The sequence below is a fragment of the Trichechus manatus genome, unplaced genomic scaffold (assembly GCF_000243295.1).
Source record: "Trichechus manatus latirostris isolate Lorelei unplaced genomic scaffold, TriManLat1.0 scaffold00025, whole genome shotgun sequence".
Taxonomy (NCBI): domain Eukaryota; kingdom Metazoa; phylum Chordata; class Mammalia; order Sirenia; family Trichechidae; genus Trichechus; species Trichechus manatus.
In genome coordinates, this window is record NW_004443961.1 from 5,917,521 (window position 1) to 5,931,009 (window position 13,489).

Genomic DNA, 13,489 nt, shown 5'->3' on the forward strand with positions numbered 1-13,489 from the left:
ATGGAATCTGTGATCAAAATGTTCAGTCAGGGTAGCCAGGCACCATCCAGTTCTTCTGGTCTTATGGCAAAGAAGTCAGTTGTTCATGGAGGCAGTTAGCCATACATTCCATATCTTCCTCCCATTCCTGACTCTCCTTTATCCACTGTTGCTTCAGGTGAATAGAGACCAATTGTGCCTTGGATGGCCACTTGGAAGCTTTTAAGACCCCAGGCCCTATGCAGCGAACTAGGAGAAGCACAAAACATGTTATTAGGCCAGTTAACTGGGATATCCCATGACCCTAAAGCTCCAAACCAAGTAACCAAATCCTGCGAGGTTTTGTTTGTACATAAGCACCCTCAGTGGCTAATTGTTTTGTTTTTTGGTCATTGTTGTAAATATATCTGTCGTATAACTTTTGCCAATTCAGCTTTTTACAGGTATACAACTTATTGACAGCAATCACACTAATTGACTGTACAACTCTACCACTAATCAGTGCAATTTTCCCATCACTGTTAACCCCCTTTCCCTCCCACCCCAGGTAACCACTAATAAACCTTGTTCCCTGTACATGTACCTTTTCTTGTCTTTTAATATAAGTGAAGTCATACAGTAGTTGTCCTTTTGTGATTGGCTTATTTCACTCAATATAATGTCTTCAAGCCCCACCCATTCTGTAGCATATATCAAGACGTCATTTCTCCTACTGGCAGAGTAGTATTCCATTGCGTGTGTGTACCACATTTTGTTTATCTGTTCATCTGTTGATGGGCATTTAGGTTGTTTCCACCTTTTGGCTATTGTGAATAGTGCTGCGATGAACACCTGCTTGATTTAAAAAAAAAAAATTAATTACCAACAATGCTTCAGAAAGATAAAATGGTTGACTTAGTGTCTTTTATGGAACACAAGGTCGTAAGACAGCTCACTTTGAAAAGTCATCTATTCTTTATTTCAGTGGGTGCAGGTGCTGTTCATTAAGATAAAACTTGGTGAGAAATTAAATCCAGTTTATAATGGTTTTCTGCCTAGGTGATGAGGTCAGAGCAACAGTGGTACATTTTTGGTTTTAGTGGCTAGAAGTGTTCCTACAGCTCATACAGAGTGGTTCTTAAAAATTTTTGGGGGTCCAGAGAAGATGCTGACATCAGAGGCTATAAACTAATAGGAATAGTTTCCATTGCCACTAAATTGCAGTGCTGTGAATTTTAATAGTTTGGGTAGAGCATTTGAAAATTAAACATGTAGAAGCATGACAGTTTGAGAGAGAAGCATTTCAGTATCTTTTTCTATCTTTTTTTTCTAGTTGGAAAATGGATACACTTTATTTGACTATGATGTTGGACTGAATGATATAATTCAGCTCCTGGTTCGCGTGGACCCCGATCTTCCTAGCACATCTAAACAGACTGATGCACAGGTCAAACCCTGTTCTAATAGTCCGCCTAAAGTAAAGAAAACCCCAAGGGTGGGACCTTCTAGTCAGCCGTCTACAGCGACTCACGCATTTCTTATTGATCCTGGCTTTGGACTATATAAGGTATGTTGTCTTCTTCCAACTTCTTGTGAGAATACAGTTGTCTGTTCTCTTCAGGATGTTGTGAATAAATATCGATTGACATTTGAAAGTAAACATTGGGCTGCTAATGTTTTAACTTTTAAATGTAGTCTTTAAAAATTTTCTGTGGAATATATGTAGATAAATGTATAAAATGTATATGTACAATTTAAAGAAAAATAATAAAGCAAACACCTGTGTAATTCCACCAAGGTTAAGAAGTTAGAATGATGCCAGTACCTTTTTAAAGCCTCCTGTGTGCCCCTACCAGATCACACCTCCCTCTCTCTCCCTAAGAGGTAAACTACTTATTCTGACATTTATGATCATTGTCTTGTTTTTCTTTAGTTTTACTACTTACGTACGAGTCTCTAAACAATATGTTGGTTAGTTTTGCCTGTATTTGAATTTTATATAATGGAATTGTACTTTTTTCCACAACTTTGAGAGATTTTCTAATGCATATAGCTGTGTTTTATTCCTTTTCACTATTAAAGTATTCCATTTTATTAACATACTTCAAAATATTTATCTTATCCCTGATTAATAGCTATTTGAGCTGTCGCCAGCTTTCAACTCCTTTAAGCAGTGCTGTTTTGAACCTTCTTGTGTGTGTATCCTGGTGCACATGTTCAGGAATTTTTTAAGGTTTTCTATCTAGGACTAGAAGTATTGGTGGTTCACTCTGGATACTGCCAAACTGCTTTCTGTTTTGTTCCATTGGTCCATTTGTCTATCCCTTGCCCGTACTGTTTAAGTCCTGTAGCCTTATGGGCTATTTGATATCTCCCTTCTCCCATCTCCCAAATTTTGTTTCTCTTCAAGAGTGTCTTGGTTTTTTGGCTTTTAACACCTTTATATAAAAATTTCAGATTTAGCTTGTTAAAGCTTTACAAATAAATAATCTGGGATTTTGATGGGGATTGCATCTATAGATCAGCTTGGAGAACTGACATCTTTACAATGTTGAGTCTTTTAATTCATGAACGTGATGGATTTCTCCATTAATTTAGATCTTTGCCGTCTTTCAGTTAGCTTTGAACTTTTCTCTTTACCTACCTTGTTCGATTTATTTCTAGGACCTTTGTTTTTTGATGCTATTATAAATGGTGGCCCTGGTGATGCAGTGGTTAAGAGTTCAGCTGCTAACCAGAAGGTTGGCAGTTCATGTCCACCAGCCGCTCCTTGGAAACCCTATGGGGCGATTGTACTCTGTCCTATAGGGCTGCTATGCGTCAAAATCGACTCGACGGGTTTGGTTTTGGTTTTTGGGTGTTATAAATGGTTATCTCTTAAAATTGCAATTTGTTTGCTAATATGTGGAAATGCAATTGATTTATTTATTGACCTCTGTATCCAGCAAATTTTTCAAACTCTGTTCTAATACATTTTGTAGAAATAATTGAATAGTAGTTTTGTTTCATTCTTCCCAATTCTTCTATTTTTTCTGAAATTTTTTTCCTTACGCAGTGTTGCATGGAAGTGGTGATAGTGGGTACATCCTTGTTTTGTTTCTGATCTCGAAAGGAATGTCTTCAGTGTTTCACCATTAAGTATGATGTTTGGGAGTTTTTTTTTTTAGTAGAATATTTTACTAATTGGGTCAAACTGGGACTGAGACTCAGTTTTTCAAAGCATTTTCAAGAGTAAAAACTAAAAAATTGGTTTATGAAGTGAGTTATTTAAGAAAATGCAAATAGAGATAATTTTAGATTGTGGAAAAAATGCAAACATATACTTATGTATGGAGGGCATCAAGAAAACTAACAAAAAGCTCTATCTTCAAAAAGCACCAAGCCTTGACTGGCCTCACGATAGATTCTTCTAAATTGGTGAGAAACAGATAATTGTGATGTTATCTAAATTGACCCATGGCATAAAGAAAGAAGGAAAACTTGCCAGTGCTTTATTAATTTAGTATAACACTGATACTAAAACATGAAAAAAAGCATACCAGTATTACTAACACATTGATGTAAAACCTAAGTTATATTTGGCAAATAGAATTATGACTGCATATTAAAAGGTATGACTGTATATTAAAAGGACATACTAATACCTTCACCAAGTATGGTTTGTCAGAAAGTGGGGATGGTTTGTTATTAGGAAGTGTTTTTAATAGAATTAATTGTATTAACAAACCGAAGAAAAATTTGAATCCATTCCTGATTTAAAAAAAAAAAAAATCCTTGGTAACAAGAACAATTGGAATGGATGAATACTTTAAACTACAGCCAGCATCATGCTTGATGGTCAGGAAAAGGCAGAAGCATTCCCATTAAAGACAGGAGCCAGACAAGGAAGCTAGTTAATGCTGCTGTTACTTAACATTTTTCAAGAGGTCCTAGATAATTCAGTTAGACAGGAGAACAAAATAAAATGTAAATATTGGAGAAGGCAGTTATCACTTATAGATAACTGGAAAAGCAATAAGTAAGTGGCCATTTTCAAAATTAATATTGGAATACCAATAGTAGTCTTTACTACAATCAGTTAGAAAATAAAGTAGAAGAGAAAAAATGTTTGCAATAGGCATACGTGATAAGCATTGTTGTTGTGTGCTGTCGAGTCGATTCCAAATCATAGTGACCCTATAAGGATAGAGTAGAACTGGCCCATAGGGTTTCCTAGGCTGTAATCTTTACAGGAGCAGATCTCTAGGTCTTTCCTCCTTTGGAGCTGGTGGTGGGTTCAACCGTCCACCTTTTAGTTAGCAGCCGAGTTCTCAACCATTGCACCACCAGGGCTCATGATAGGTGTAAGACATGAAACAGTGCTCTATATAGTGCTCACAATTAATACAAAATGATCAGTACTGAAAGCCAGCTTGCCATTTTCTTGCCAGCATCACCCATTGATTTTATCCCTCCTACAGATACCAATGCTTCCTGCCTTGTTACTTTTTTACATTGTTACTTTATAAAGAAACTTTTTATTTTAGATCTGTTTTAGATTTACAGCAAAATTTGGAAGCTAGTACAGAGTGTTCCCATATATCCCCTATTATTAACATCTTACATTAGTATGGTATATTCATTATAGTTAATGAAGCAGTATTGATACATTGTTATTAACTAAAGTCCATGCTTTATGCAGATTTCCTTAGTTTTTACCTGATGTCCGTTTTCAGTTCCAGAATCCCATCGAGGTACCGCATTACATTTAGCTGTAATGTCTCCTTCGGATCCTCTTGGCTGTGACAGTTTCATAGACTTTCCTTACTTTGATGACACTTTTGAGGAGTACTGGTTGGGTATATTCTAAAATGTCCCTCTGTTGGTGTTTGTCTATTGCTTTCCTCATGATTAGACTGAGTTGATGTGTTTTGGTGAGCAAGACCACCGAAGTAAAGTGTTAATTTCATCACATATCTAGGGTTAAAAGTAACTTAGGTTGTGTATCAGTTAGTAACTTACCACTATCGATGTGAACCCTGATCACCTGGGTGAGGTAGTGTTTGTCAGGTTTCTCCACTGTAAAGTTAACTCTCCTCTTCCCTCCTTTCCACTCGTACTTTGGAAGGAAGCATGCCTAACCCATACTTAAGGAGTGGGGAGTTTTGCTGCACTTCCTTGAGGGCAGAGTATGTGTATTATTTGAAATTCTTCTACATGAGAGATTTGTCTCTTCTCCCCCGTTTATTTATCATTCTTTTACATCAGTATGAATTAATGGATATTTTATACTTTGGGTTATAGTTCAGTAGTACTTTATTTTGTTGCTCAGATTGTTTCAGCTTCAGCTGTTGGAAGCCCTCTTAAGTTGGCCCCTGTGTCCCTTTGACTTACCCCCATCCTTGTGTTTTTTTGTTTTTGAGCACTTTCTGGCTCAACAAGATGCTCCAGGCTTATCTTGTCTATTTCCCGCCCCAGTCCTAGAATCAGCAATTTCTTCAAGGAGCCCAGGTTTCTTGAATTGGAGAATGGTATTAAAAACCAAGATCCACATGCTAGGTGTGCTGATTGCTCATTGCTATTGGACTGTCCTTGCTTTTAGGCCCTCTCAGCTGACAAAGCAAGGAAATAGAAGTATACATACTAACCCTTCTATATACATGTATCTGTAAATGTTTCTTTATGTAACTATCAGTATCTCTGTTAGGCTTGCATTGTTAACTTTTAATTTCTTTTTGGGTAAAGACTCCAGTCTAGAAACTGTTACTTTTGAATTGATTTGTTTTACATAGTGAAGGGATGAATTTGCTGTGATAGAAGGACTGTTTACATATCTACAGATCTGAGATTAGCCAAGGTTAAACAGTTCAGTTCAGTTTAAATTCTTTATATTTAACAAGCTTCTCAATACCCTTCCACGTCCCTCTCCTCAGTTAATGCAAAAGAGCACTATGAGAAAGAAACTACTTCTCAGCAGATCTTTGCTTTCTGTTTTCAGTGTTTGTGGTTTGGCTATCATTTACTTTTAGTACCTAACTTTTAAACTTTTCTTCTTCTTTTTTTTAACAGTTCTTATATCTCATATTAATATACAGTAGAGTTGTTAAAGACTTTAGCTTTGTCATTAGACCTCGTTTTAAATTCCAGTTCAACCACTTAACTGTACAAATTTGGCAAGGAAGTTTTACAGTAAGGCTCTGTTTCTGCATTTAGAAACACACTTGGAACCTGGCAGTTAAACTCTCAAAAGGCTTTGCTGTTATTCATGCAGTAATATATTAAGGAATGCTGCATTTAACCTTCCTTGTTAGTTGAAGAGGCTAACAGATTTGTTTGCTTTTTGATGAAGGTCAGTAATTGTCATGGGTATTGGGCTGCTGACATTAGTTTTTTTCCGTGTAAAAACGTTTACTTATTTTCTGGACAATTCATTCATTAAATGAATATTTGCATATCTACGGCATGCTTATGGTAGGCATTAGGGATAGAGGTATAAACAAATGATATTATCCCTTATTTTCATAGAACTTTTATAAGAGATTAACTTTTTTTGTTCTAACTGAGAATAACTTAGAAGCTGCTACTTTTGAATTGATAGTTTGAATTTGCTTTGAATTTTATCTATTTTCCATAATCACAGAAAATCTTTGAGTAGTTAGTATATCAGAATTTCATTAACTTGTTTCTAGATCAGTTACAAAAATTGCGAGTTTTTTTCTTTTTGCCTTTATCTTTCATTCATGTGTATGTAAGATTTGTAAAGATTTTCCTTTTATAGATACAGAGCTTTCGTAATTAAAATTATGTATGAGCAGATTTTTGGACCTTTACTTCCTTCTGACTAAAACGTTCCTTGGACCTCTTGGTAAGCAGGAACAAAAAGTAAATTCTGAAATTAACTTTACTCAGAACTGGCATAGGTAAAAATTTAAACTTAATGTTTTAAAATGAAATTGTCATCAGAAGTTATTATCTACTCTCACTCTTATTTTACCCTGTTTTGTAACTTTGAGTGCTATTTGGTTGGTTTTAGATATCTTTTCGTGTTGATTTAAGAAGCTAGAGATCACTGTCACATTTGGAGGGTTTATGAAAGATTGTGGAGAGATGGGGTCCTTCCAGTTCCCAGAGTGCATTTAACATAAATTGAATCACACTGACTCTAGATGAGAAGCTAATTTATTTTCTGAAACAAGGTGGACATTTGAGCCTAGATTGATTTTAATTTTGGTTTTTGGATATGAATTACTGTCACTCTGACCTAAATGATGGATGGCACTATTTATCATGAGTGGTAACTGTGCTTTATAATAGGGAATAAAACTAGAAATTCTTGTTCCAGTTATAAATCTAGTTTTGTTTTACTCAAAGAATGCCCTACTGTTATAAGCTAATAAGTCCGCTCTTATGTGTGATGTTCAAGCAATGGCATTATTTTTAGGTTGACTTAGGTTTCTGTTAACTCCAATTGTAGTGCCAGATGTTGAAGTATCCAGACACTAGATCTGTCTGCTTGTTTCTGCCTTCTCTGTGACATCTTGGTGGTTTGAAACTGTTTTGTATTTTTTAAACCTTATTTCTAAGTGCATCACTTACCCTTTGAAGTTCCTGTTTATATTGCCATCTTCTTAAATATCAAGCTTCATGGTGTAGTGACAAGAGCATAAACATCAACATCAAGATGTCTTCAAATCCTGGCTTTACATTTTATTAACTTTCACCTGGAGCACGTATTAATGTCTCCTTTTCCTTAGCTTATAAAATAGAATTTGTTAGGGTTGTTAGGGTTAGATAAACCTAATTAAGGAAGCTTGCATAATACCTGTGGTATGGGTATTTAACTTTTAGTATATTACCTTCCCCCATTCCCAAGTGATACCATCTGTCAGAATTATATTAGATAGCCTAAGTGATCTTTTATACCTTCAGGGAAGAGCAAGCTTGATTAGATGGTTACCTTGTATTGATGGTTTCATTTTTTCTTTTTAAGAGCTTAAAAAAAAGATCGACAGGATGTGTCTTAGTTATCTAGTGCTGCTGTAACAGAAGTACCCCAAGTGGATGGCCTTAACAAAGAGAAAATTTATTCTCTCACAGTCTAGGAGGCTGGAAGTCTGAATTCAGGGTGCCAGCTCCAGGGGAAGGCTTTCTCTTCTGTTAGCTCTGGGGGAAGTTCCTTGTCATCAGTCTTCCCTGGTTGAGGAGTTTCTCAGTGTAGGGACACCAGGTCCAAACGATGTGCAGTGCTCCCAGTACTTCTTTCTCGATGGTATGAGGTCCCCATGTCTTTCTGCTCACTTCTCTTTTTTATATCTCAAAGGAGATTGGTTTGAGATTAAACCTAATCTTGTAGATTGAGTCCCGCCACATTAACGTAACTGCTGCTTAATCGCACCACATCAACATCATAAGGATAGGATTTACAACACACAGGAAAATCACATCAGATGACAAAATGGTGGACAGTCACACAATACTGGGAATCATGGTCTTGCCAAGTTGACAGATAGTTTTGGGGGACACAATTCAATCCATGACAGGATGTCTCTTAGTTATTGCTCTTGGAAGGGTCTTGACCTTTTGACCACTGTGCTCACCATTTTTTGAGGAGAATTTTTTTTTTTTTTTTACCCTGCTTCCATTTCTTAGCGTCTAATCTCTAGTATACCTGTTTTCTAATACTCTGTTTTTCCTTTAGTCAGATTGCATGGTTTAATTCTGGATCTTCCACTAGACTTGACTACATCCGTTTTGCATCTTACAGCACTGTTCTTTGCTTTCAGCTCCCTGTAGTTTTGCCAAGTTAAAATAGATTGAGATAGTATACCTTTTATGTTTTATTTTTCTTCTTTGAGGTAGTAAATAATTGTATGTGCTAATGAGTTACTAACTGGTGGTGTATAGACGGATTCGCTAGACTCTTCCCTTTGCTTTTGTGCCTAATTCCCTCATTGTCTGTTCAATACTTCACCGATTTCTGGTTGGGCAGTGTAAATTATCTTTAGGATTATGAAAAAACTAATGGAACAAATTACAGTTGTAATAGTTTAAAATCCTAGCTTTTCAGTAGTGACATTCTTATGGATGACTTGCCAGAATGATTCTTGGGTATCTATTGGATTTTGAAAGTCAACTGTAGGGCTGGGTAAGGAGTAGTTAAAGAAAACTCCTATTTCATTTGAAGAAATTGGGAGGAAAATTAATTTTTCTATTAGTAAAAAAGCAGATTTAAGACAGTAAAACCCAAAAAGAACAGTTTTGATCTAACCTTTTTCATCACCTTAAACATGAGTAGCTGCAAATATTGTTTACCATGATAACCCTCAAATAACTTGAGTTATATTAAGGTTTTTGAAGCAGTAGGTGAAATTAAGCTTCATTAACTAATTTTAAACTTTTTTTAGGTAAATGAATTGGTGGATGCCAGAGATGTCGGCCTTGGTGCTTGGTTTGAAGCACGTATACATAGTGTTACTAGAGCTTCTGATGGACATTCACGTGGCAAAACTCCACTGAAGAATGGCAGTGCTTATAAAAGGACTAATGGAAATGTAAAACATAATTCCAAAGAGAACACAAATAAATTGGACAATGTACCCTCTACGTCTAATTCAGACTCTGTTGCTGCTGATGAAGACGTTATTTATCATATCAAGTATGATGAGTAAGTGCTCATGCTATTGAGGACTTCATTCATGTTTTTGTTTGTAGAAGCAAAGCCTTCCATTTCAAGATTGTTTTCAAATAATTGTCTTTCTAAAGAAATCATTTAGGGGATCATGTTCATTTTGTTTCTGTGTGTTTGGAGGTTGTAATCTAATGAATAAGGACTCATTAACTCTCAGTTGCTTCTGGCTCTTAAGTGATTTGTTATGATCTAGATCCTAAAACTTGGCTTAATTTATGATATAAAAATTTCTCTTTGTCTCTTCCTTTATTATATTAGGTTTTTGACATGTATTTTAACAGTATTTTAGAAATGATATAATACCCTGTAATGTAATAGCCATTAGAATGAAGTTGAAGATTTTTTTAACCATTTGTCGTTGAGATATAATCCACATAGCATACGATTTATCCCTTTGAAGTGTACAACTCAGTGTTTTTTAGTGTGTTCACATGGTTGTGCAACCATCACCACAAAACTAACTTTAGAGCAGTTTTATTCTCCAAGAAGGAAACCCCATACCCATTAGCAGTCACTCCCTATTCTCCCTCTTCCAATGAAATATATTTTAAAATGTTGGAATGGGAATAGTATTAAGAACTTGCCTTGAAGGCCTAAGTTCTAACACTGAATTATCATTTTCTTTATCCATTTTCAAAATCCTACTACGAAAGCTACTGTTGGGACAGATTTAATATTTAAGACAGTAAATGAACTTAAGTCATCATTCAAGTGATACCTTAGTATGTATGGAAAATATTATGCTATCAAATTCTTACCAAGTATAAGAGTTCAAGATCCTAGAATGGTTGTGATTTTTCCTAACCCAAAATGGTATAAAGACTTTGGTGACAACACATTTCAGGATACCTGGAAAAGGGATCAAAAGTAAATCCCTATTGTCTTTACTTTTCTGATACTTTTCATGGTTGTAGCTTACCTGCCAACACTGCTTACTGCAAATGAGTCATCATACTACTTTTGACCATAGTAGATGGTACTAGAACCAACAACTAGAATGAATACTAAGGTCTGTGATTGACCAGGACTGACAATATTAGTGAATAAGGTTGTGGTAGAAGGGGGTTGGAGTTGGTGTGTTGAGAAGTTAGCCTTCTCTGGATTTATGAGTGCTATGGAAGAGATGCAAGATACAGTAATGATGAGGGACTTCAGCTATATGTATATCTGCCATCAGCAAGCAGACTGTTCTTGGTTTGCTTTATTGAGTTTTATATCTTGGAGAATGGAAGAAACAACTAGGAAAGCTTCTACCTGGGACCTGATTCTGGCTGAAAAAGTAGTTACTGTTTAGCAAAAAATATTGTGCAGAATGGCATGACATAGAATAGGGTAAGAAGATATAAGCACTAAGTGCACTAAGCCTTATTAAATTTTTATCATTTTAGGGACTTGCAAAGATGAGTTTGGAGTAGGACTACCAAGGGATAGGCCCAGTGCCTGAATTTGGTATAATGTTAGAGCAGAAAACACTGGCAACTTAAAGATGTAATAGCTGAACTTCCTTTGAAAAATAAAAGGTAATAGAAGCTTGTTGTTAGTTGCCATTGAGTCGATTCCAACTCATGGCAGCCCCATGGATGCAGAGTAGAACTGCTGTATAGGATTTTCAAGACTGTGACCTTTCAGAAGCAGAACATTGGGCGTTACTTCTAAGGTGCCTCTGGGTAGGTTTGAACCACCAGCCTTTTGGCTAGGAGTTTAGCACTTCACCATTTATGTCACCCAGGGACTCCATAACAGAAGCTTAGTGGTAGGTAAATAAATCCTAAAAAAGAGAGGACTATATAAAATATAGTATAAACTATACAAAATAGATGAGCTCCTGGGTACTAGTCCCAAATAAGAAAAGGCTTGTATAAGCACCTAGGAAGAATCATGAGCTGATAATGAATTTGATAACAAATCCTGTTAGACTAAAATTTCATTCTTCATGGTTATTAGAAAAGTAAAATAAAAACATATAGTTAAGTACATTGTGACTTCAGTAAGTCATTGAACCAGTTCTTCCTGGGTGGAGGATGCATTGAAGAGAGCTGGCGGAGTATGTGGCTTAGCAGTAGTAATAAATTTTTATGGAGTAGTATGCTCCAAGTGAATTAATAGGATGTGGCTGTCAAATAACCATGCTGTAAGGATGTTTTATTAGAAGTATTATAGATGGAACAAGCCAGGTGATGCTGCGCTGGTTATTCCCTATGTGGAATATTGTCTTCCAGCCACCATGCTTTAAGGACAATATCAATAGGACCTGGTACATATTCAGAGTACAATCTAGTGTGTAAAAATGTAAAGCCATCCATGAAGAGCGACTGAAGGAACTAAATACTTAGCTTGAAAAGACTTGGGTCATGTTAGCTCTCATATTTTAAAAGCTTTATCTAGAGAGACACTGTACAACACAGAATGTAAGTTTGAGGAACCTAAACTTCCTACCAGTCAATTCTCTAATGATAGAGAATGGTTTGCCTTGAGGTAGCCAGTAGACAAGATTGGCCATCTTCAAGTATAGACTGACAGACTTGGTTAGAGGTGTTCCATTGCAGAGATTTTAAAAAGTTAGGAGTGGGTTAGATGACCTCTAATTTCAGCATAGGTTTTATTTCCAAGACAGCATTTCTCAAAGACACCTTTTTTATACTTTAAACAAGCTTCAAGTACTTATAGGCTACTATCTCTTTGAATTATGGTGTTGGCAAAGAGTATTGAGTATATATCATGGACTCCCAGAAGAACAAACAAATCTGTCTTGGAAGAAGTACAGCTAGAAAGCTCCTTAGACGTGAGGATGGCGAGACATCGTGTAACGTACATTGGACAAGTCATCAGGAGGGACTAGTGCCTGGAGAAGGACATCATGCTTGTTGAAGTAGAGGGTCAGTGAAAAAGAGGAAGACCCTCAATGAGATGGATTGACACAGTGGCTGCAGCAAACATAACAACATAACTTCAAACATAACAACGATTGTGAGGATGATGCAGGACCAAGCAGTGTTTCCTTCTATTGTACATAGGGTCTCTGTGAGTCAGAACTGGCTCGACGGCACCTAACAACAACAGAATTCCATTCCATCTATGATACTGATAAATTACTACCATATTTCTCTCAATGAACTAACTTTTCATTTTTCTCCTACTAGAATAAGTTGATAGTAATTTCTTATTGGCAAGCTTATGCATAATCATAGCTCCTGACCTCTGAGTACAGCAGTGTAGTTTTGAACAGGCTGTCATTTAGCAAAGGTGCGGAGGTGCCATACATTCCTCAAGGAATCTGACTCTGCAATGCTTTTAGGATATGCAGCATTGTCAATATAAAATGCAGCCATTTGAAAGCTATTTTTTAGCCAACTATAGATCTAATACATTATCAGACCAGATGAATTCTCAGTTTTTGACGTGAACTTTATTAAAACAAAATCGTTTGCCGAATCAGGCCAAGATAGACAGATATTCCCTTGCATCTTCAGTCCCCACTCCATTTGGAGAAGAGTTAGAAAAAAACAAGACGAAAACAAATTTGTGGTATTTCTTACTAGGTAGAGGGGTTTCAAAACACAACAATGCCAGATGTACATCAGTGGCCGTAATATAAAATATTAAATAAATAAATATAAATGAAACCATTTTATAGTTTGTATCCTAATCTAAGTTTCCCCCCTCAAAATTATAGATGCATACATTGTAAATTCATGAAAAGCGGATTATGTTATGAGATTTACTTGATGTTTTAAAGCTCAAGAGTTTTACTGTTATTTCTAAGGGTCCACTTTCTATAGATTCCTTGATAAACATATGCTGAATTTTTTTAAGCACACTTTAATTTTTAGAGAAGTTTTAGGTGTATAGAAAAATTGTGCAGAA

General features: G+C 36.0%; 1 protein-coding gene across 2 annotated transcripts in view; it reads left to right on the forward strand.

Moving 5' to 3' along the window:
* Positions 1–13,489, forward strand: part of UHRF2 (ubiquitin like with PHD and ring finger domains 2) — a 90,891-nt gene that overhangs the window by 11,643 nt on the left and 65,759 nt on the right. For both annotated transcript variants that reach the window (XM_004373487.2, XM_023728604.1), the window contains exons 2-3: positions 1,292–1,525; positions 9,342–9,601. In XM_004373487.2, the coding sequence (XP_004373544.1) occupies positions 1,292–1,525; positions 9,342–9,601 (494 nt within the window). The remainder of the gene's footprint in view (positions 1–1,291; positions 1,526–9,341; positions 9,602–13,489) is intronic.